The sequence below is a fragment of the Aedes albopictus genome, chromosome 3 (genome assembly GCF_035046485.1).
Source record: "Aedes albopictus strain Foshan chromosome 3, AalbF5, whole genome shotgun sequence".
NCBI lineage: Eukaryota > Metazoa > Arthropoda > Insecta > Diptera > Culicidae > Aedes > Aedes albopictus.
Window position 1 is genome coordinate 226,979,865 of NC_085138.1, and position 17,931 is coordinate 226,997,795.

The 17,931-nt window shown below is 38.6% G+C and overlaps 1 protein-coding gene across 1 annotated transcript; it reads right to left on the reverse strand.

Moving 5' to 3' along the window:
• Window positions 1-5,087: 5,087 nt before the first annotated feature.
• LOC109397789 (tectonic-like complex member Mks1) lies at window positions 5,088-17,851 on the reverse strand. The gene is made up of 6 exons (XM_019670107.3): window positions 17,689-17,851; window positions 6,150-6,744; window positions 5,763-6,045; window positions 5,640-5,703; window positions 5,421-5,574; window positions 5,088-5,349 (listed from the first exon to the last, which is right to left on the reverse strand). The coding sequence occupies exons 1-6, from the start codon at window positions 17,760-17,762 to the stop codon at window positions 5,119-5,121; spliced, it is 1,401 nt and encodes a 466-aa protein (XP_019525652.2). The 5' UTR covers window positions 17,763-17,851; the 3' UTR covers window positions 5,088-5,118.
• Between the last annotated feature and the right edge of the window lie 80 nt (window positions 17,852-17,931).

Genomic DNA, 17,931 nt, shown 5'->3' on the forward strand with positions numbered 1-17,931 from the left:
ATTCCTGGTGGAATTCCTGGAGGAATTCCTGGTGGAATTCCTGCTGGAATTCCTGGAGGAATTCCTGGAGGAATTCCTGGAGGAATTCCTGGAGGAATTCCTGGTGGAATTCCTGGTGGAATTCCTGGAGGAATTCCTGGTGGAATTCCTGGAGGAATTCCTGGTGGAATTCCTGGAGGAATTCCTGGTGGAATTCCTGGAGGAATTCCTGGTGGAATTCCTGGAGGAATTCCTGGTGGAATTCCTGGAGGAATTCCTGGTGGAATTCCTGGAGGAATTCCTGGAGGAATTCCTGGTGGAATTCCTGGAGGAATTCCTGGTGGAATTCCTGGAGGAATTCCTGGTGGAATTCCTGGAGGAATTCCTGGTGGAATTCCTGGAGGAATTCCTGGTGGAATTCCTGGAGGAATTCCTGGTGGAATTCCTGGAGGAATTCCTGGTGGAATTCCTGGAGGAATTCCTGGTGGAATTCCTGGAGGAATTCCTGGTGGAATTCCTGGAGGAAATCCTGGTGGAATTCCTGGAGGAATTCCTGGTGGAATTCCTGGAGGAATTCCTGGTGGAATTCCTGGAGGAATTCCTGGTGGAATTCCTGGTGGAATTCCTGGAGGAATTCCTGGTGGAATTCCTGGAGAAATTCCTGGTGGAATTCCTGGTGGAATTCCTGGAGGAATTTCTGGTGGAATTCCTGGAGGAATTCCTGGTGGAATTCCTGGAGGAATTCCTGGTGGAATTCCTGGAGGAATTCCTGGTGGAATTCCTGGAGGAATTCCTGGTGGAATTCCTGGAGGAATTCCTGGTGGAATTCCTGGAGGAATTCCTGGTGGAATTCCTGGAGGAATTCCTGGTGGAATTCCTGGAGGAATTCCTGGTGGAATTCCTGGAGGAATTCCTGGTGGAATTCCTGGAGGAATTCCTGGTGGAATTCCTGGAGGAATTCCTGGTGGAATTCCTGGAGGAATTCCTGGTGGAATTCCTGGAGGAATTCCTGGTGGAATTCCTGGAGGAATTCCTGGTGGAATTCCTGGAGGAATTCCTGGTGGAATTCCTGGTAGAATTCCTGGTGGAATTCCTGGTGGAATTCCTGGTGGAATTCCTGGTGGAATTCCTGGTGGAATTCCTGGTGGAATTCCTGGTGGAATTCCTGGAGGAATTCCTGGTGGAATTCCTGGAGGAATTCCTGGTGGAATTCCTGGAGGAATTCCTGGTGGAATTCCTGGAGGAATTCCTGGTGGAATTCCTGGAGGAATTCCTGGTGGAATTCCTGGAGGAATTCCTGGTGGAATTCCTGGAGGAATCCCTGGTGGAATTCCTGGAGGAATCCCTGGTGGAATTCCTGGAGGAATTCCTGGTGGAATTCCTGGAGGAATTCCTGGTGGAATTCCTGGAGGAATTCCTGGTGGAATTCCTGGAGGAATTCCTGGTGGAATTCCTGGAGGAATTCCTGGTGGAATTCCTGGAGGAATTCCTGGTGGAATTCCTGGAGGAATTCCTGGTGGAATTCCTGGAGGAATTCCTGGTGGAATTCCTGGAGGAATTCCTGGTGGAATTCCTGGAGGAATTCCTGGTGGAATTCCTGGAGGAATTCCTGGTGGAATTCCAGGAGGAATTCCTGGTGGAATTCCAGGAGGAATTCCTGGTGGAATTCCTGGAGGAATTCCTGGTGGAATTCCTGGAGAAATTCCTGGTGGAATTCCTGGAGGAATTCCTGGTGGAATTCCTGGAGGAATTCCTGGTGGAATTCCTGGAGGAATTCCTGGTGGAATTCCTGGAGGAATTCCTGGTGGAATTCCTGGAGGAATTCCTGGTGGAATTCCTGGAGGAATCCCCAGAGGAATTCCTGGAGGAATTCCTGGTGGAATTCTTGGAGGAATTCCTGGTGGAATTCTTGGAGGAATTCCTGGTGGAATTCTTGGAGGAATTCCTGGTGGAATTCCTGGATGAATTCCGGGTGGAATTCCTGGAGGAATTCCTGGTGGAATTCCTGGAGGAATTCCTGGTGGAATTCCTGGAGGAATTCCTGGTGGAATTCCTGGAGGAATTCCTGGTGGAATTCCTGGAGGAATTCCTGGTGGAATTCCTAGAGGAATTCCTGGTGGAATTCCTGAAGGCATTCCTGGTGGAATTCCTGGAGGAATTCCTGGTGGAATTCCTGGAGGAATGCCTGGTGGAATTCCTGGAGGAATTCCTGGTGGAATTCCTGGAGGAATTCCTGGTGGAATTCCTGGAGGAATTCCTGGTGGAATTCCTGGAGGAATTCCTGGTGGAATTCCTGGAGGAATTCCTGGTGGAATTCCTGGAGGAATTCCTGGTGGAATTCCTGGAGGAATTCCTGGTGGAATTCCTGGAGGAATTCCTGGTGGAATTCCTGGAGGAATTCCTGGTAGAATTCCTGGAAGAATTCCTGGTAGAATTCCTGGAGGAATTCCTGGAGGAATTCCTGGTGGAATTCCTGGAGGAATTCCTGGTGGATTTCCTGGAGGAATTCCTTTTGGAATTCCTGGAGGAATTCCTGGTGGAATTCCTGGAGGAATTCCTGGTGGAATTCCTGGAGGAATTCCTGGTGGAATTCCTGGAGGAATTCCTGGTGGAATTCCTGGAGGAATTCCTGGTGGAATTCCTGGAGGAATTCCTGGTGGAATTCCTGGAGGAATTCCTGGAGGAATTCCTGGAGGAATTCCTGGAGGAATTCCTGGATGAATTCCTGGATGAATTCCTGGAGGAATTCCTGGATGAATTCCTGGAGGGGTTTCTGGTGGAATTCCTGGAGGGATTCCTGGTGGAATTCCTGGAGGGATTTTCTGGTGAAATTCTCGGTGGAATTCTTGGAGGAATTCCTGGTGGGATTCCTTGAGGATTACCTGGTGGAATTCCTGGAGGATTTCCTGGTGGAATTCCTGGAGGAATTCCTGGTGGAATTCCTGGAGGAATTCCTGGTGGAATTCCTGGAGGAATTCCTGGTGGAATTCCTGGAGGAATTCCTGGTGGAATTCCTGGAGGAATTCCTGGTGGAATTCCTGGAGGAATTCCTGGTGGAATTCCTGGAGGAATTCCTGGTGGAATTCCTGAAGGAATTCCTGGTGGAATTCCTGGAGGAATTCCTGGTGGAATTCCTGGAGGAATTCCTGGTGGAATTCCTGGAGGAATTCCTGGTGGAATTCCTGGAGGAATTCCTGGTGGAATTCCTGGAGGAATTCCTGGTGGAATTCCTGGAGAGGAATTCCTGGTGGAATTCCTGGAGGAATTCCTGGTGGAATTCCTGGAGGAATTCCTGGTGGAATTCCTGGAGGAATTCCTGGTGGAATTCCTGGAGGAATTCCTGGTGGAATTCCTGGAAGAATTCCTGGTGGAATTCCTGGAGGAATTCCTGGTGGAATTCCTGGAGGAATTCCTGATGGAATTCCTGGAGGAATTCCCAGTGGAATTCCTGGAGGAATTCCCAGTGGAATTCCTGGTGGAATTCCTGGAGGAATTCCTGGTGGAATTCCAGGAGGAATTCCTGGTGGAATTCCTGGAGGAATTCCTGGTAGAATTCCTGGAGGAATTCCTGGTGGAATTCCTGGAGGAATTCCTGGTGGAATCCCCGGGGGAATTCCTGGAGGAATCCCCGGATTGATTGATTGATTTAGCTATATTATAGAGACTTTCAGGCCTTGGCTCCTAATTCCTGGTGGAATTCCTGGAGGATTTTCTGGTGAAATTCCTGGTGGGATTCTTGGTGGAATTCCTGGTGGAACTCCTGATGGAAGTCCTGGAGGAATTCTTGGTGGAATTCCTGGAGGAATTCCTGAAGGAATTCCTGGTGAAATTCCTGGAGGAACCCCCGGAAAAATTCCTGCAGGAATCCCCAGAGGAATGTCAAAAGGAATTCCAGGAGGAATTCCTGGAGGAATCTCCGGAGCAATCCACTAAGGAATCTCTGGAGCAATCCATGGAGGAGTTTCTTGGAGGAATCCCTGGAGGAGTTCATGGAGGAATCCCTGAAGGAGTTCCTGAAGCAATCCCTGGAGAAGTTCCTGGAGGAATCCGCGGAGGAGTTCCTGAAGGAATCCCTGGAGGAGTTTCTGGAGGAATCCCTAGAGGAATTCCGCTTGGGCACCCGATGCAGTTCCACTATGGAATTCCAGAAGAACTCCCTGGGGAACTTCAGAAGGACTCCCTGGCGGAGTTTCAGAAGGCATGCCTGGAGGTATCCCCGGAGGAATCCCTGGAGGAATTTCCAGAGGAATCCCAGGTGGAATTCCAGGAGAAAGCCCGGGAGGAATTCCCGGAGAAATCTCTTTAGGATTTTTTTTTGTTTATCATAGTGTTTTTTTTTACCTATGCTAGTTCAATATTTGCATCCTTTAGGAACTCCAAATGAAATGTCCTGGAACAATTCCAGGACAAATCCGTGAAAGAATATCTAAAGGAATTTATGAAAGAGCATCAGGAGAAATCCCTGAAGGGATCCCAGAAAGAATAACTGGAAGGAATACTTGCTAAAGGAATCTATAGAAGGACATCGGATGGAATCCCTGGACAGATTCCAAATTCTAGAATGATATCCTGGAAGAGTTCCAGAAAGAATCCCTGAAAGGATTCCATGAAGAATCCCTTGAGGAATTCCAGGAGAAATCTCATGAGGAATTTCAGCAAGTATCCTTGCAAGAATTCCAGAAAGAACCCTTTGAGTACTTCCAGGAAAAATCCCACGAGTAATCCCAACAAAAAGATCTGGAGGAATTTCAGAAAGAAACTCTGGAGAAATTCCAGGTAGAATTCCCTAAGGAACCCTTGGAGGAATTCCAAGATGAATCTTTTGAGGAATTCCAAAAGGAATCCCTGGAGGACTTCCAAGAAAAATCCCTGAAACTTGAAAGAGGAAACCCAGGGGAAATTCACTAAAAAATTTCTTGAGGAATTTCCAAAGGAATTAGGTAATTCTGTAAAAAAAACCTCGAAGGAGCTCTCGAAAAAAACCCTGATAGAATTTTAAAAAGAACCATAAGCACAAGTCCTTTGGAAGAGTGTTACGCCCGTTCACCTGTGAAAATACTTAATACCTACGTTCTATTATACGGAGTTCGGAGGATTTAAAATGAATATAGGTAGATTCGTTTTTGTTAATTATCTTTGTTAATATTTAAGATTCACCACTTCCTCTAACCTCTCCCGGGCTCTTTGATACGAATTCAACAGCTCCTCGATTGTAACCACATTTGCTCGGAACTTGCTATGCTTCTTCGTGCCCATTCCCGTAAGCTGAACAATTTGAGGCCTATGCTGCTGAATTATTTGGCATTTGATGTCGAGTGTCCCTGCCATCTCGGTACGGCTTCCGTAGCGATTGAGCACCGTCGAATCGTTCTGGAATGGAAAAGTTCGAGACATACATTAAAATGCTCAATTACATTGGGATTTTAAAGAATTGTTGCAACCTGTCCGAAGAATTCCTTGAGATTGACTTTCCTTCGGCCTCCAACCAGAAATGCTTCCAACTTATCGTAAAAGCTTTTATTGTTCTCGACTTTGACACACTTCAACGATGTCTCCAACACTTGAGATTTGAGCGGTATACAGAGAAATGCATTGCTGAAAAGGGTAACTTTTGATAGTTTAGAATATGATGATGTATGTACGTACATCTTGAAACATACCCCAGTAAACGTTCGCGTTTCCAAGCATCGATGGATATAACTTCAAAGTAAACTTTAATGCTATCTGAAATGGTTAGATTTGTCCAGTACGAGAGAAACTCAAAAGACCGTATTCCAAGCTACCTCCAATGTCAAAATTTTCCGGAGTTTTCAACATCAACTCATGGCAATGCGAATATTGCCACCTTCCATCGGTTTCCCAACTGCTGTGCGTACATCCATCGATAAAACCATTGATAATCTTTGTCTCGACTGGTAGGTCAAATGTGAACCTTACGTGGGTGTTGTCGTAGGAGAAATTTTCCCCCGAAATCACCTCCAGTAGCACTAGAAATTGCAACTGGTGATTTTCGGGATAGGAGAAGTTGTCTTTGGACAGTTCTTCACGAAGCGTTAGTCGAGTTAGCTGAAAACATTTGGCTTTAGTCACAAAAATATACCAAGTTTGGGCCGAAAATCTTTCTAATCAAACTCGTACTAGTAATAATAAAGCACCAAGCCACAATTTACCTTAGCCATAAGAGCGTCTTGAATTTGAACGGTCTCCCGCGACACCGAACGTTTCAACGCACTGCTGAGATTCTGAATTCCAAAGTGATACATCTGCCGGCTGTCACCTTGAATTTCCTTGTAGTACGGATTTACGGCCATGCTGTTGAAGTCCGGATACACGAGCAGCATATTTTCTTTGGAATTCCATCTAATGGTGAACAGAACCACTTCCGATGCCAAATCGGCCATAATGAACATGCTTTCAAAATCATCTTCCTGCTCAACACGCGTTCGACTTATTTGGATGGCCATGGAAAGCTCGTCGTCCGGAGCGTAGTTATCGGCCGTTGTGTAAGTGAAGATTTTCCCCCGATTTTCACGATCAGCCAAGCCACTGGATTTAATTGTATTGTGGTAGCTCTTTTGCAAATCAGTGCTGCAGTTCTCACGAACGCCGTAGTACTCGATTTCGTACTGACTGAACACCTTTCCCTGCCAGATGATTTCCAGCTGTTCCTCCGCATTGCCCGATGGTTCGTCGAACAGGTTTGCCTCATTAGATTGATCGAATTGGGGAATTTCGATCAGGGAGTAGATTTTCTTCAAAGTTATTCTGTAAAACAAAAAAAAAACGAAAATGAAATTTATTGTATATTACAGGTTTTAACCCTTTGGAGCCGGAGGGGTCATATACCCAACAAACTAATCAATTTTGCTGTACAAGAGTGGAACAAACCTCTATTAAGCAAACTTTAGCTTAAGAAACTATTGTTCAGCTGGTTTTGTTACTTGGGTATGGCCCCAACATATAAATGGCTGTATAAATTCACCCATTCGATAAAACAGAATACTGTCTTCGGCAAAGTTGTTGCAAATTGAGTTCTCTATTGGGGAAAATGGGGATATCTGCATTTGGGACTTCATTGATAACCTAGAACATCCAGAACACCATGAAATTTGGAAAAAAAACTAAATAATTGACATATCCGTTGTTCTAAAAGCTGAACTTCGATGCGGGCTTCGTTTATATGTTTTCATGTAGCCTTCGTCAAGAATATCAAAAGGTGTTTTATATTCTGGGATGTTGTAGTTGATCCTAACTGTCCTATAGTGTAGTCCTTCAAATCTAAAAGAACAATTTCATGTATTATCGCCACGTAAGATAGCATTGCATAACCTACTGGAATCCTTGAAGCTCTTGACATCTACAAAGTAATTGATAGATACTATAGGGATATTCCAGGTCAGTCAAACTACCTTGGAGTTCAGAACTTCAGGTCTACACTCGTAACAGTAGCCATATCTGTTATACTGAGTAACGTTGCATAATCAACCACAGTTACTGGAGCAATCTGAAGTCTACTAGCTTATTGTAAACCTTTTGGACATCTAGGGTCGTCCAAGTCCTTCAAATCTACAAGAATAACTTTATGTATTTTCTCCATAAATAATAGTATTGCAAAATCTGCTGGGTTCCGCGAAGCTCTTGAAACCTCAAATATCATTTAGAGACACTACAGGGATATTCTAGGTCAGCCAAATTAAGTAACGTTGCATATTTATCCGTGGTTACTGGACAAATCTGAACTCTACTTTTTTATTATAAACCTTTGAAACTTTCAGATTCGTCCAAACGGTTCTATAACGAAGTCCTTCAAATCTACAAAAAAAACTTTATATGTTTTCACCATAAATAATAGTATAGCATAATCTGCTGAGATCCGTGAAGCTCTTGAAATCTCAAATGTCATTTTTTTTCTTTTTATTCGTGAATTTTAACTTATGCTAATTCTTCACACTCAAATGTCATTCAGAGACACTATAGGAATGTTCCAGGCCAGCCAGACTATCTACGAGTTCAAAACATCAGGTCTATACTCGTAACATCAGCTATATCTGACACACTAAGTAACGTTTCATAATCAATTGCGGTGACTGACTGGACCAACCTGAAGTCTACTATATATTATTATGAACCTTTGGGACATTGAGGGTCGTCCAAACTATCCTGAAGTTTAGCTCTTGATAGTAATAGTAGTTAGTCTCACACTGAACTTTAGACTGTAATCTGTAATCCCCCTTGTTGCGGATTTATAGCGAGAGACCCTTTGAGAAATCACCTCGCTCAATATAGAGTGACTGGAAGGGAGAGTGGTGTCATGTTGCCATTTTGACAGGTCTCCTGCTCGTTTGGAACAGGAATTTGTATGAGTTTGACAGATGACCGCTGTTCCAATTTTGACATCGACGCCACTCTAAGTTAAAGCCACTCTAGCTCGATAGAGTCACGTTGTCTATGGCTGTCCGGAGAAAACAATGTAGGTAGATGTGACAGCTTGACAATGATATCGCTACTTCGAGATAAACAACAAACTACATGCTACAACAACGTGTTGAACTAATGAAGTTGTTGTAGAATATCGTGTATAAAAAGATATAAAATCAAGTGAATTGATAATTTAGTTAAAACTATTTGTTATTACAGTTGAATTCACTATTTATAGGTTCGTGTAAATTATTTTACTGGACTTAATTTTAGTAAATTTCAAAGCAACTAAATTGAACTAACAGTTTATAAACACATTATTGGCCTATTTTTCTAGCCATACGGATTGTTTCCATACCTGCGGAATTTGTTATTTATCGCTACGTTACCGCCATAGTAAGCGTATGTCATACAATATTGAAAATTATATTATGTACTTAGATGAACTAAAATTATTCATATAGGTAACCTCACAATTTGCAAGGGCAAGGGCAAACTGAACTCGTATCGTACCTTCTAATAAGGAAAACTAATTTGTAAGTTAACAAACACATGAATTGATGATGATTCTAACAATAAATTTCTTTTAGTCGAGTTAACGGACTAGCCAGCCGAACTGCGAAACAGTTTTCTTAATACCCCTAGCATATCATGAGTCATTTCAAGATAGTTTTGTGATATTCCAGATCAACAACACTACTCCGGAGACCATAGCTTCAGGTCTACACTTGTGATAAGGCGGCGTCTACAAATTACGTAACGCTCTAGGGGGAGGGGGAAGTATGGCCGAGCGTTACGGCCCATACAAAAATTTTCGGGTTTTCGTACAAAAAGGCGTTACGGAGGGGAGAGGGGTGGGGGGTCGAAAAATGTCGATTTTAGCGTTACGTAATAAATGGATGCTGTCTAATAGCTTTTTCCACTACGTTAAGTAGTGTTACATAATCCAATGTACTTACCAAAGCAGTTATGGGCTTCTAACTGTTATGAAGCTTAGTTGATAAAAAAATAACCACTGTAACTTTCAGAAGGCTTGCTGGACATAATAGATTATAAATCGTAGCTTTGTATAATGAAAGAAGAACCCGTAGACTTGAGGATCTAAACTCAAGAACAGTTTGGAATTCCGGACCGATCTAATACTGTCTATTGAACTTTCAGAAGACTTACTGGACATGATAGATTACAATTCGTAGCTTTGTATAATAAAAGAAGTTACCGTTACACCCGCAGACTTTAGGATCTAAACTCAAGAACATTTTGGATGACCAAGGATATCCCGAATGATCTGATATTGTCTATTAACCTTTCAGAAGATTTACTGGACATGATAGATTGCAAATCGTAGCTTTGTATAATGAAAGAAATTACCATTACGCCCATAGACTTAAGAATCTAAACTCAAGAATGGTTTGGATCACTTAAGATATCCAGAAAAAATATTCCGCATAATATTCTAGCGTTTTTATACTATTGACCACCAAAACTACAGAAATACGTAGAAAAAACTCCAGGAAAACGCTTGGAAAAATTCCGGCTTCGAAGGGTTAAAGAAAACATATACTAAAAAAACAAATCGACACTGATTTTTCATTTGGGCCTAACTGACATTTTCGAGTTCTCTTCATTGATCCTCTCTTTTGATATCACAGAATGTGTATTGAGTTTTCCAAAGTTTTTTTTTGTTGAAATGCGAAGAAGACGACCACATATTGCTATAGAAACAAAAAGAATAATGATTTTGTTTGTTTTGATCAAGTTATTAGCGAAAGAGAGAGTCGACGAAGAGAAATCGATCAAGTCAGTTAGGCCCTTATGAAAAATCATAGTCGAAATATGAAACAAGCTCATCAATTTATCATAATCACAATCCAGTTCTAATTTACTTTTAATTTAGAGATCAAACATTTTTTTATTACCGCACGGAAACTTTTCCACAGGCAGCCCGAGTAGAGGAAAAGAGCTCAATAATAGCATATTTTGATATGGAGATCAAAAAGTGATATGGGTTTGATTGACATAAGAGATAAAAGATCTAAAAATAAAATCAAAAATTTACTCCTGGAACATCATCATCAAATCATATTTAGATTTTGTAAGATCTAACCAATAGCAGCGAGCTATTCGTATGATCTTGAAATATCAAATTTTGATATTGTTCAGATGTTACAGGAACATTTTTCAGATATTATTTTCAGATCTTTTATCTCTTATATCAATCAAACCAATATCATGTTTTGATCGTCAGTATTTTACCTCTACCCGGGAGGGTTCATCGATATATGAATAAAACATATTGGGAAAATTTAGGGCCGCCTATTTTCCCAGAAAATTTAGGTGTTTTTTTTTTGTTTTCCTCTGACACTACTTACTTTGAAAAATCATAACTCAAGAACGAAGCATCGTGGAAACGAAGTTTTTTAAGAAAATGAAATCAAATTTTCTCAGCAATAAAAAAAATATAGACTGGAAAAAGTATCCCACAAAATTTTCCACAGTTGAAAAAAATTGTAAAGTAAAGCCAGAAAAAAACTATGCGAACTCGTGGAAAATTTGTAAAAAATATTTTTGATAAGGTAATATCATAAGCTTTAAGCGTTGACATTTTTGGAATGCACTTTTTTCGTTGTTGAGTTATGGCCAGTTTTGTGAAAAATGTCCAAATATGCCGTATAAGCCTTTTCTTTGAAAATTCATAACTCAAGAAAGCATCGTAGAAACAAAGCTTTTAATGAAAATTAAAGCAAATTTTCTCAGGAATCCAGATGGAGTAGAAAATTTTTTCCACGAAATTTTGCACTGTTGAGAAAATTTATAAAGAAAAACCGGAAACACTATGCCTGAACTCATGAAAAAATTTCATAAAATAATAAACGTTTTTAAACGCTTAAAATTTCATTAAATTCGATTTACTGGTTTCGGAGATGTGACAGTTCAAACATTAGTTGTCTAAAAGTAGTGTTTTACGAGAACGGTTCTAACTTCGCGAAAGATTAACCAATCGAGCTCAAATTTGTACCGAAGATACATATGAAATAGGTTGACAAACAGTCAAAATTTTGGAATTTTCAATGCACAAGTTAGAGCTTGTTGAACTTGTTTGTAAGAGATAAAAGTTGCCTATCTCAATCATTTTGGCCACCCCCTGTAAGGTACACCGGGGCAAGATGAAACAGCGCACAGTGGGAAAAATCGACCCAAAAAACGGATCTTTTAACGCCGCTGGTTTCGCTACGTGAAGTTGACCATTTCTGACGTAAAAAATTACGAGAAATCGATTGGTGTTAATTTCATTTACCGCACGGTTCGGGAAGTGGTCCATTTTGCCCCATTTTGCCCTTTTTTCATACAAAAAGAGAATCAAAATGTACTTTCAAACAACTAACACGACTGTAGATCATTGAAAATAGCTGCAGGCGTAATTAGAGGTTATAAGAAATCATAAACATATAAGAAAGATCCTTTTAAATGCTTATATTGCCCCATATGCACCAACAACTGCTAAAATTGTTAATTTTACATGATTATGAATGGATTTTTAATGTTACTGATTTGAATTTCTTTTTTTTTTGCATAAACAAAAAGCGCTAGATCTGTTATCATCAAAATCATCTTCAGTAGTTGTCCAATTTGCCCCATTTTGCCCTATTATCGTAGAAAAATGAGATTTAAAATGTATTTATAAGAAACAGATACTGTAATGGAACGTTGAAATTAGTTTTAGTTGCAATTGGAAGCTAACAGCTATCATGCGCATAAATGAAAGATATTTTCCCTATTTTGCCCTACATGCCCCTAAAACTGCTGGATGATAACATTTTTTTCTATTGCTTTGTAATGTCACGTGTTGCAATACATGAAGTCCTAGATCATTTTTTATACACACAAATACGGTTTATCTATAAGGTTTAAAATCATTCACGGGAGGGTACACATAGCTGTCTATTTTACCCCAATTTGCCCTGATTTGTTGTCGCCTCATGAATGAATTGATTTCCCTCATTTGCTTATGTCCGACTTGGAAATGGAATGGACTTTTGTTACTGAAACCAATGTAATCGAAAGGACAGTTAAAACATATGACTTTGGAGGGGAATACAGGGTATAATAAGCATTAACTCTAATCTTAATTTGTGCAGATATGCACACAACTGATTGAATGAGGCATCTTAAATATATATATATAATTGGGTGCTTTGAGACACCCTATTTAATCAGTTTAGCGCACATTTGACATATTTTATAAAATGCTTATTATGCCCTTAATTCCCCATCAAAAGCTAAAATTATAGAAAAAGTCATATATGTCTTTTTGATAACATTGGTTTCAGTACCAATGCTAATAAGGGAAATTAATTTATTCATTACTTGACAAAAAATCATTCATTATAATTATTCATTACATGATAAAAATCAGGGCACATTGGGGTAAAATGGACAGCTAAACCGATAATGATTGTAGTATTATTCGATAAACCGCATTTGTATGTATCAAAAATGATCCAGGGTTTCATGTTTTGCATCCAGCGACATTATAAAACCATACAAAATATGTTATTATCCAGCAGTTTTAGGGGCATGTAGGGTAAAATAGGGAAAATATCTTTCATATATGCGCATGATAGCTGTTGGTGTCCAATTGCACCTAAAACTAATTTCAACGTTCCATAGCAGTATTTGTTTTTCATAAATACATTTTAAATCCCATTTTTCATGAAAATAGGGCAAAATGGGGTAAATTGGACAACTCCCGAAGATGATTCTGATGAAAAAAGATCTAGCACCTTTTGTTTATGCCAAACAATTCAACTTCATGTCAGTAACATTAAAAAATCATTCATAATTAGGAAAAATTGTGAATATCTGACAGTTGTTGGGGCATATGGGGCAAAATAAGCACTTAAAAGGATCTTCCATGTATTCTTATGATTCCTATAAACTTTCAATTACACCTGCAGCTATTTTCAATGATCTACAGTCGTGATAGTTGTTTGGAAGTACATTTTGGTTCTCTTTTTGTATGAAAAAAGGGCAAAATGGGGCAAAATGGACCACTTCCCGGACCGTGCGGTGAATTAAATTAGCACCAATCGATTTCTCGTAATTTTTACGTCAGAAATGGTCAACTTCACGTACCGAAACCAGCGGCGTTAAAAGATCCGTTTTTTGGGTCGATTTTTCCCACTGTGCAGCGGGTTAACATGATGTTTTCAAATGATGATAAACAATTTGATTGCCGTAACACATAGTTTTTGATTCAAACAATCTTTTAGCGAAGAATAAATTTCCAAATTGTATTAAAATCTATTTCAAAACTTCGTGTTTCATCTTGCCCCACCCGTTTCAACTTTCCCCGGTGTACCTTACCTCTCGCTTACTCGATGATCACGATGAGCAGAGTATATGGGGTGGTGAATCTATGGCGATATTTTTACAGATATACCTTAGCAATGACAACATTTTTGGCGGACGCACGCAAATTGCACATTCGTTAGGCTTTTCTTCTTTCAAACAAACTTCTTTCAAGATTTCTTATGACTTCCTCACCGAGAATTGTAACATATTCCTGATACTTTTGGATGTTGCCTTATACTATCTTTTCATGTACTTAGCTAATTGAATTCCAAAATTTGTAGCAAATTAAAAGGTCGTTGTAATGCTTCAGCAGATTACTGACAAGATGTGTGATAAATTATTTCCAGTGCTGCCATGGTAAAATCAGATCTAGTTAATCAAAGTTCACCGATGAATTCCTGGAGGACTCTCTGAAGGAACCGCTTGAGCTTTTCCTGAAGAAACTACTGGAATAACTTCTGAAAGAATCCCTGGAGCAACTTCCCAAGCAACACACATGTTATAATAGAGTTACGACAGCGCAAGTTTTGGTTATATAGAAGTTTATTTTACGTAATTCTAACATTGTGATGAAATATCGTAAAATAAACTTCTATACAACCAAAACTTGCGCTGTCGCAACTTTTATATAACATGTGTGTTACTTGGGTTTTGAATAAATCCCTCCTGAAATTTCTGAAGTAAATCTAGGAACATTGATTGAAGAAGTCTGTAAAGATATTTCCGCAAGTATCACAGAAGAAATTTCAGAAGGAATTGAAAAAAAATCTGTAGAAAATTCTAAACGAATTACTGAAAGAATTAAAAAAAAAACAGAAATATTTTTAGAACCCAAAGATAGATTTTCTGAAGAAATTCCAAGAGGAATTCCTGAAGAAACACCTGGAAACCCCTGGTGGAATACCTGACAAAACCTCTTGAGATATTTTTGGGGAAAATCCTGGAGAAATCATTTAATAACAATCCAATACATGTTTCAATGAATTCCTGGAGGAATCCGTGGAAAAATTCCTAGACGTACGCTTGCAGGAAAACTTGGAGGAATTTATGAGAAAATACATAGAGGAACGCGCAGCAGAATTTTGGATGAAATCTCTGTGTAAATGTCAGCAGTAATTTCTGCAAGAATGCCTTCCAGGCGTAATTCCACTGGACTCCGTAAGAATCCTTAAAAGAGTCTCTGAAAGAATCTGTAGAAAAAATCTGATGGAATCCGTGGAGGGTTTTTCTATGGTTTTTTTTTTAAATGCTTGGAGCAATTTTTGGAGGAGAAATGTAGTAAAGGAATATCCAAATGAATGTGAAGAAATCTTGGGAATTTTTTAAATCATCTCTTGGAGAATTCATAAGTAATCCTTGAGAAAGCTTCTGAGGATGGTTTGAAGGAGTTATCCGTAAAATCAATTTCTGAAAAAAAAAAATCCATGTAGTATTTTTGAAAAAGTTCATAGAAGTTTTTTTAGATGAAAGCTTTGAAAAATTTCTGGAGGAATCGCCGTGAAAAAACAAATCTGAAGAAATTTGTAGATAAATTCCTAGAACAATCTATGTAAGATTTTTTTAAAGGAATTCTTGAAATATTTCCTCGAATCTATGCAATAATTTTAGAAGCTATCCGTACAAGACTTTCTTAAGAAGTTCTTGAAGAAATTTCCGGAGGACATTCTTAAGTCCAAAGGAATCCCTATGAAGATTTTGTGAAAGAATTTCTGATTGAGTTCTTTTTTTAGGATTTTTCAAAGGAATCCCTAAATGAACTGCTTTAAGAATCCCTGGGAGGTCTTTTCACGAACTCGTGAACGATTTTTTAAATGAATTCAAGGATGGAATTCAGCAAGGGTTCATAAAAGAATTATCAGAAAATCTGTGGAAGTTTTTTTGACGTAATCTTGGAAAAGTTTGTAAAAAAAATCTGGAGAAAAATCTGGAGATAATTTTGAAGAAATTATTAGTCAAATTTATAATAAAACCCATGGAAGATTTTCTGAAAGAATCCCCTGCAGTAAATTTCCAAATAGATCTCACAATCTTTTTTGAAAAGAGTCCCTGGAAGAATTTCTAAATAATCCCACGAAGACTTTCTGGCAGAAGTACACATTTTTAAAAAGAAAATCCCTGGAACAATTTTTAAAGCAAACCCCGGAAAAAGTTTTAAAATAAATTCTTCGAAGCTCGTTTGCTAAAATGCTTAAAGGAATTTCCGAAGAATTTTTCGGAAAAAAAAATCTGGAACGGTCACGGTAAAATATCTCTAAAGATTTTTTTAAAGAAATACCTGAAGGTATTTCTGCAGAAACTCATACACAACTTTTTGTGAAATTTCTGGAGAAATTCCTAGTGGAATTTCTGGTGAAATTGGAAGTTGATCTGAAAATTTCTGGAGATATCCTTGAAAGAATTCCCGAGATAACCAAGTATAAATTTTTGAAGGAATTTTTGAAGAAAAAAAAACAGGAAAAAAACTCTGGAATAGTTTCTAAAGTAATCACTGAAAGTTTTTTTAAAGGAATCTCTGGATAAATTTTTAAATAAATGTCCAAAAAAAGGAATCTTTAAACGAATTTTTGAAAGAATTCTTGAAGGATTTTCTTCTCAAATTCATGGATATTTTTTTTTAATGAAGGAATTTCAGAAGTAAATCAGATTAGGAATTTCAGAAGTTAATTCAGAATAAGCAAATTCCTAAACAAATCCTTGAAGAAAATTTCCATGGAGAATTTTTTGAAAGAATCCGTGAGGATTTTTTGACCGAATACTCGGACAATTTTCCAAAAGAATTTTTTTTCAAGCGATTTTTTAGAAGAATTTCTGGTAGACTTTTCAAAGGAATCTCCGATAGATTTCCAACAAACATTTTCGCTGTATAAAAGTGGAACATATCACTCTTAAGCAAACTTGAGCCTCAGAAACTGTTGTTCAGCTATTTAAGTTTCTTGGGTTCTCCAAACGAATGCCTAGAGAAGTTTCTGAAGGAATTCCTAATTTCTCGAACAATATCTGAAATGATTTGTAAAAAAAAATCACGGAGGAATTGGTGAAGCAATTCTTGCCAAATTTCGTAAAAGAATTCTTTGTGACACTTGTGGAGGAACACATAGAAGACATTGAGTATAATGGTTAGATTAAGGAAATTATTGCTATGGGAGACAGTGGTAATAAAGTTGAAAATTCTAAGTTCATTTTCCTTTATTTAACATCACAGAATTGTAACAAAAGGCAACGGAGCAGATAGCGGACAACCAGTAACCACGCTCTATCAATTGCTTGTTACGAATCTTTAAATTTCCGAAGGAACCCCTGGAGGAATTTCTGAAGCAATTCGTGCAGAAATTCCAGAATAAATTCTCGGAAACATTTTCAAAGGAATCCCTGAATGAATTTCTGAACTTTTTGTATTTTTTTGGAACATTTATGCAAATTACGTTATTGTGTATCTATTGCTCAAAGGATTAGCTTTTGAACATATTTTTGGAGACAAAAGATTTTGATCGTAATAAGCAAGCGATATAGTGATTTATTCGTTATTTAGCAAGGGTTACTAATATTTGCCATAAACTCCGAGCCTTTTATCGAAAACTTAGTTTTCGTGCAGTTTTTATGTTCTGGTACGTTTGTGTATACCTACAATTTAAGAAAAAAAATATAACAAATCATTCGATTTTAGATATATTTCGAAAATAAAATGTCCCATAAATCGAGGTATTCCTGGATCACAAACGTGTGCGAGGTTGCGACAATTTGGACTCAAAAGGATAAATCTTATCAAATAATGACATGTATTCACATTTAGCACCTTGGTAAGGTTCGGCGATAAATTGCGAGACATTAGCGACCAGATTACCAAATAGTAACTCAATGCCATTAAGTGAATATAAATTAGAATATGTATTAAATTTCAATGGAGAAACATACAAGCACTATTAAAAAGCGATTTACCTGAATTTCCAGTTGTTCACTAATCCATTTGTGCGATACACCCCAGTTTTGAAACATTTTTGCCGAGAAAACATAGTTCTACCATAGGTTCTAACTTTTGATTAAAAAACTATCCGCATTGTTCTCCCTTGCACAACGATGCACTATTTAAATATAACTGTATCCATATTGTGCTGCACTTACGGTAACCATGGCGACGACTGCAATGCAACATTTCATTCATTCATAGATTCATTCATACGA